Below are 6,890 nucleotides of genomic sequence, written 5' to 3'. Positions count from 1 at the left end.
TTTAAGTATAGAATTTTTTTAATAATTTAGATAAAATATAGGGACTAATATGCAATTTAAACAAAGTCGGGACTGTTATGTAGTTATCATAAAGCATAGAGACTGTCCGTCACTACCATAAAGAGTAGGGTCTATTATGTAGTTTACATAAAACATGGGGACTTGAAATCTAAAAAAACTAAAAAAAGAACTAAAAAATGACAAAATTACCCCTATGTCCACACAATTACTATTCACGTGACCCCATATTTTTCTATACAGTAAAGTTAAAGATATTCACAAAAATGAAGAAACAGGTTAAACAAGTTCCCCGTTTCATATCTTCCACGTGCTGATTGAATACATGGAGATGCAGTTGAAACCTGCCTCAAAGTCCTCAGCTCCATGTGGGTGAAGCAAACATTAACTAAGGGGCTATTTGTTTTTTTTGGCTTAAGAGATGGTCTTATAAAGTAGTTTGTTTTTCATTTTAAGTTCCTCTTATTTATAAGTATTTGTAAAAATAGAAAAAACAAGTACACAACATCATGATTATTTGACAAATATAACCCTGTTTTACATTACATTTAACTTGAATAGATTAATTTGAAACAAACATATAATTTGATTTCCAATTTCAAATCAATTTTGATAATTAGAATATCGATTTTAGGAAATTATCTTAATAGCAAGGTGGTGGCTGTAGTGGTGTTAATAGCACGATGGTGGTGGTGATGGTGGTAGTGGTGGTGGTCTTAATAGTACGGTGGTGGTAGTGGCATCAACAGTGGTGGTGGTCATAATAGTACAGTGGTGGTGGTGGTGGTCTTGATAGTATTGTGGCGGTGGCAGTGGCGGTGGTGGTCTTAATAGCTTGGTGGTAATGGTTAGGGCAATAGAGTTATTTAGAGAAGAAGATAGTGAAAAGGAAAGAATAGAGAAATGGGGCTGGGTATATGGACAGGGGTGTTCGAGTCATTTTCCAAATTATAAGACTTATAGAATTGAAACATCTTATAAAATATTTATAGTAAAATGACTCTTGTAATATGCAAAAGACAAACAAAAAAAAAAGTCCAAAAATCGTTGGTCCACATTTTATAAGTTTTTATAATAGAAGTCCATCTTAAAAGCCCAAGCACACACGGTTTTGGGAAAACCGCACGATGTGTCACACATTAATTTTCTTATTTATTTTCTTTCCAAATCTTTCACGCGATTTTAGCAAAACTGTGCCATAAAAGCCCAAGCCATGGTGTTAGAAAAACCGCGCGGTTTTTGGTTTGATGTACGTAACTGTACAACCAAAGAGGCAAATCAAACGAAGAGAAATACTTTACCCAAAAAAAAGTGAAGAGAAATAGATTGACTCGGTTAACACAAATACGTAATTGAAGATGTACGCCGAGTCGCGGACATTTTGTAGTAGTTACTCTCACTCAAAACCAGCTTTAGTGCTTCACTAATCATTCATCAACATCAAAATTGTAGCTGCATTGAATGGTGATTGGAGCATAAAAGACGCAACAGTTGGGTTCTTAAATAGGCTTATAAAATGTAGCAAGTTGGTTTGGACAGAGCTGGTACTTGGTATTTGAAACTTTCTTCTCTCTAGAGCACTTTTATCATAAACAGGAAATGGTATGGACAAAATTGAATACATAACTGATAACCAATATTTCCTGGGATACCAATTAGGAAGCAAGGTTCATGAAATGCAATACAAAATGTGTGGAGAAAGAAAAGCTAAAACTACACTTTAAAATTTCCGCTGCTGATTGGTTAAACATATATAGTAATAGCGATTGCAGCTTTTACTGATAAGAATATAGCAAGCTAAGAAGATAAATGTGTGAAATTTTCTTGTGGTTACACAGGGTACCTCAGTTTGAACCAAAGATCCATTGTGGTAGCTTTTGAGGTGCTTAACGAGGTCAGTTTTAACTGGGAAACAAAGTGTAAAATCTCAAACACCATACAGAATCCAAAAACTACAGCAGAGACTGGGGAAATTTCAACTATGATGCAAGTGAGCAATCAAACAGAACTGACACCAAGCTTCCAACCCTTAAACTCAAAATCCACAAATACAACCTGATGTAGCTTAGATAGCTAAACTTGTACTCCAGCTAGTCTAGAAAACAAAAATAGAACGCGAAGTACCTGAGTAATCAGCTCATCACATTGTAAGTTGTAACTCATTGATGATAAGACTGGTAGAGAATGGAAAACCTTCCCCGCCATAAAACAACAGATATTCTAAGTAATGGAACAAGAATGCAACTTTAAAAATATTTCCCCACCAGCCCTGCCAAACAGGAGTTTCTCTTTTGGTGCCATGAAGAATGTCCTCTATAGCTTTATTAGGCTTCACTTCATTATAATTGCATCACGACCAGGTCCAATGCCGATGTAGTGGATAGGGATACCAACAAGTTCTTCAATCCGTTCGACATATCGCCGGGCTCCCAAAGGAAGTTCACCATAGTTTCTAATAGAAGAAATATCACTCTGCCAGCCTGGTAAAACTTCGTATTCAACCTAACCACACATTACAGTAGCAAGATTTGTTAGACTTACATAAAACTAGTGCTTATGATGTAAGGAAAAAAAATATATTGGGATATAAATGCCTGCCTTAAGTTGCTCCAGAACACTGAGGTCAGAGGGAAATGATTCAACTGGTGTACCGTCAACTTGTTTGTAGGATACTCCTAGCTTAATTTCAGAAAGATCCGAAAGGACATCAAGTTTGGTAAGGTTTAAGGAAGAGAAACCATTAATTTGACAGCAAAACTTTAAAGCAACTAAGTCAAGCCAGCCACAGCGTCGAGGACGACCAGTAGTAGTACCAAACTCTTTCCCGGCAAACCTGAGGAGGTCACCACCCTTTCCTAGGATCTCTGTTGGAAACGGACCAGAGCCAACTCTTGTAGTGTATGCCTTTACCTGCATAAGAAGATTTCGGGTTCAAGGTGTATCCAGATAAACATTATGTCATTTTATAACAACATCAAAATTGAATTCAAGTATACTTACTACTCCGATTAGGGATCACCCAGAACTCTTGGAGCAATGCCAAGCCCAGTGCAGATGCCACCAGCTGAGGGGCTAGGACGACGGCAACAAAAGGGTAAGTGCCAAAATCAATATCTAGCATAGTTGCCTGACCACCTTCAACCAATATCTTCTTTTTCTGTCCAATGAAATCGTTCACAACATGAACAGTATCAGCAATGAAGGGCTCCAACCGCTCGGCAAATCTCTTGTAGCGATCAACTTCCTCCCTAAGCATGTCAGGACCGTAATTAAACCCTTTAAATCGTGCAGCTGCATCTGATAACAAAAGATCAAGCTTCTGAGGGAAGGTATCCATGTGCCTCAGATCACTTACTCTTATCCCATTCCGGATCATCTTGCTCGAATAACAAGGCCCTATCCCTCTTTTCGTTGTTCCGATAAAGGATTTAGCAAGCTCAGATTCTCTTAGCCCGTCAACAACTTGATGAAAATCAAACAACAAATGAGCGCGATCAGATACTAATATCCTTCCCTTACAGGAAACACCATTAGACTCGAGACCATCAATTTCTTTAAATAATCCCGGTAGATGCACCACAACACCATTACCAATAACACATAGAGTTTCCTCATTAAGGATTCCTGAGGGAACAAGGTGAAGAGCAAATTTCTTCCCCTCGTCATTGTAGATGGTGTGTCCAGCATTTGCTCCGCCCTGAAATTTCGAAAACATAGATTTAGTACTAAAGAACAAGCAGAACATGTATATATGTACCTACTCCCTCGGAGCCCTTTATCCAACTATTATCCGTGCGTTCACGTACATATGATTCTAGACTAATGTGGTTGAATTGAAAATGATTCTGATTCGTAAAATCGGTGTAAAGCTGAATCATAATTCGAATAAAAAGGCATACGATTCATATAGACTATTCAAAATTCATTAAGAAGAAGTATATTTAACAAATAAGTAAAATACACACTCATTTCGTCATTTCCACATAATATCTAACAATTATTCCAATAAGATATAAACAAGCACCTATTGAGTGTATATACCCTAAGAGCATTCCCAATGCAAGGGTAACTTTGTTACCTCCACATGGGATAAGTTGCCCTCAAAGTTGCCTTGTTTTGTATAAGCTACCATGGGTAGTCCAATGCAAATGTAACTATGAAAACCAGATGGAATCTAAGATCCCGTCCGAAGGGGGAAAAAAATCACGCAGGACGGAATGAAACTTCTAGTTTGTTATTTGAAATGTCGAAAACACACGAGGACGGGATGAAACATCCAATCCTGGAAGGGTAAAAAACACGTAAAAATATCGAATTTTAGAAATAAGCAAGAACAAGTGAGGCAGAATGTTAGATTCCGGCAGGTCTTCACAACAATATAACTTTCGATGTAGCAATAGCTACATCCATTGTTACATTATTTGAAGTTACATCCAAAGTGACCCTGCATTGGGAATGCTCTAATCATTAACATCATTTCATGTATATGACTCGGTCCTTCACATGTAAATGGCACAACATATTATACTTGTATATTGCTCATTTCCTACTTGTAATTTCAATATACCAAAGAATTATATCACAACCTACAGTTCTTCTTTCCAAACATGTTCTTAGTACACATTGGTAGTCTTACCGTAACAACCATTACTCACTAAGCATTTCCCAATCAAATAGTCCTAGCTAGAATGGTAATTTTAAAGTAACATTAAAATTACAAATTTAGAATAGTAACATTAAAAAAAAAAAAAAAAAAACGATATATATACCTGACAGCGAGCAACGACATCGAAATGACCAGCCAAAATATCGACGAGTTTACCTTTACCTTCATCACCCCATTGACAACCCAAGACACCCGATACTTGACTCAACTGTCCAACACGTTCTTGAAACAAATCTTTTATCGGCGGCTGAATTGATGGGGTGGTTGATAAAGATGCTACTACACCTCCCTTTCTAAAGCATTTCAGGAAAACAGCATTAGAGAAGCTGGTCCTCAAATTCTTTCGAGGGTTAGAGAAAAGTGGGGCGTTGTTATTGGAATTGAGCTTCACTGTGGACAGCTGCATGGTTTGGTTTCAGGAAAAGGAATGGAAAGGGTTTTTGTTTTCCTGATTTTTCTCTATTCTAATAAGTTTCTAACAAAGAACAACTACTGTTTGCCATTGGATGGGCTAAATAACGGCTCCAAACCCGGCCCATTAATACCCTAATTGTTGTGTTGGGCAGATCCGGCCCAATTTGGGGTCTGTGTTTACGTTGGGCACAACATTGAAAGCCCGCAGAAACATAAACTGGAAATAACCAGTTAAGTAAAAGAAATCCCAACCTTCATCTCCGTGGCTGTATATTGTCTAATTTGAGCAGTACAAATAGTTTAGCATGAATTCAAACTCATGATTTTGAAATTAGCTTCAAACATGAAAAACTAAAAAGCAAGAGATGCTCAAACAGCTTTAAATCTTGAATAGATTATTAGAAAAGTCAAGGATGAGATGAACTCGGGAAGAGAAGTTGAAATAGACAAATTTCATCAGCAATTGTTCAACAAAATCTGGAACCCTACTGCATAAGGACTAAGAATGACAGAGTACGATGGGGAAATAACCAAGAAAACTAGCCTGAAGGGGAAAGAGTGAGATTGTCAAGAGAATAGGGACACCTCAAAAGAGATAGAAATTCAAATTGAACTTTGTTCTCCTTAAGTTCGGATTTTATAGCTGATGAGACATGGAAAAAAAGTTTCGTGAAAGGAATGGCATATCAGGGGTATGCTTTAAAGTTTATTAGGATAACTCTCCATGAAAAACAATGAGGTGTATGCTTAAAGAGCTCCAAGGGGATGGTTTTCTAAAAGGAGCTTGGCTCCTTAGTAACCCCAGCGATGTGGTGAAGTCGGTGGTAAGTGATTCCTGCGATGTGGCTGGCCTAGCCAAAACTCTCAAGTGGCGAACCGTCATACCGTTCGGGCTTAGCTTCTCCAACCCAGCGGGGTCGTTTGGGAATTGGATGTCCCAACGATTTAGCAGTGTCGTTTGGGCTTAGCTTCTGCGACTTAGCCTGGTCGTTTGGGAATTGGATTCAATACTTGATGGTGTCCTAAAGATTTAGCAGTGTCGCTCTAGCTTCCCCTGTACGACTTCACTAGGTCGATTGAGCGAACTACATAGTTATAGTTGTATTTATGGGCGTCTAGATATGTTTGTCTTTGAAAATGTTTAGACTGAGAATTGTTTTTTGGAATTAGTTTTTTTTGGAAGCGGGGTCTTTTAGGGCAAGGGCAATAGGAGGTTGCAACAAGTTACCTTTGATATAGGTGGGGAGTGCCCAGCAGTCCAACACGAATTACGATTTTTTTTGTCAATGACAAATTTGTAAAATAAATGTTTTTTTTGGGTCTGCCCAACACAAAATGGGTTGTGCCATCGCAAGTACTTTTTTTAACGAGTGAGTTATAAATTTGGCTACGGATGATCTTGGACACACCCATAAAAACACTCATGTACCCCAATTTTAAAATAAATAAATAAAATTATTTTAGACACATTTAAGTTTCTAAATTATAATTTTTTTTATTAGGTGTGCCTAAGACAAAACAAGTAATTTATTTAATATACACCGGGACCCATACTAAACCCGAGATACTCTACATTTTTCACTTGTAACTGAAAAAGAACGTCTTATTCTTCTTATTCCAAAAGAAAAAAGTGCTATTGATTTATTCTTTCAAAAGAACGAGTACCAAAAAAACGTGTCGTTATTTTTTATTTATTTATTTTTAATCTTTTTGTCTCTATTCGAAATATCCTAAATTAATTTTAGAGATATTATTGGATTAAGGTGGTTATTGAAGCAGGACAAAAACTTAG

At 37.3% G+C, this 6,890-nt stretch overlaps 1 protein-coding gene across 1 annotated transcript; it reads right to left on the bottom strand.

The window, feature by feature from the left end:
• Positions 1-1,980: 1,980 nt before the first annotated feature.
• LOC147473451 (adenylosuccinate synthetase 2, chloroplastic-like) lies at positions 1,981-5,237 on the bottom strand. Its single transcript, XM_086587480.1, is given in 6 exon segments — positions 1,981-2,520; positions 2,617-2,928; positions 3,019-3,030; positions 3,033-3,098; positions 3,101-3,715; positions 4,788-5,237. Coding segments are annotated over 6 exon segments (1,479 nt in total). The 5' UTR covers positions 5,091-5,237; the 3' UTR covers positions 1,981-2,349.
• Positions 5,238-6,890: the final 1,653 nt, after the last annotated feature.

This window comes from Coptis chinensis, unplaced genomic scaffold, assembly GCF_015680905.1.
Source record: "Coptis chinensis isolate HL-2020 unplaced genomic scaffold, ASM1568090v1 utg2560_pilon_pilon, whole genome shotgun sequence".
Lineage (NCBI taxonomy): Eukaryota > Viridiplantae > Streptophyta > Magnoliopsida > Ranunculales > Ranunculaceae > Coptis > Coptis chinensis.
This window is presented reverse-complemented; position numbering and strand designations above follow the sequence as displayed.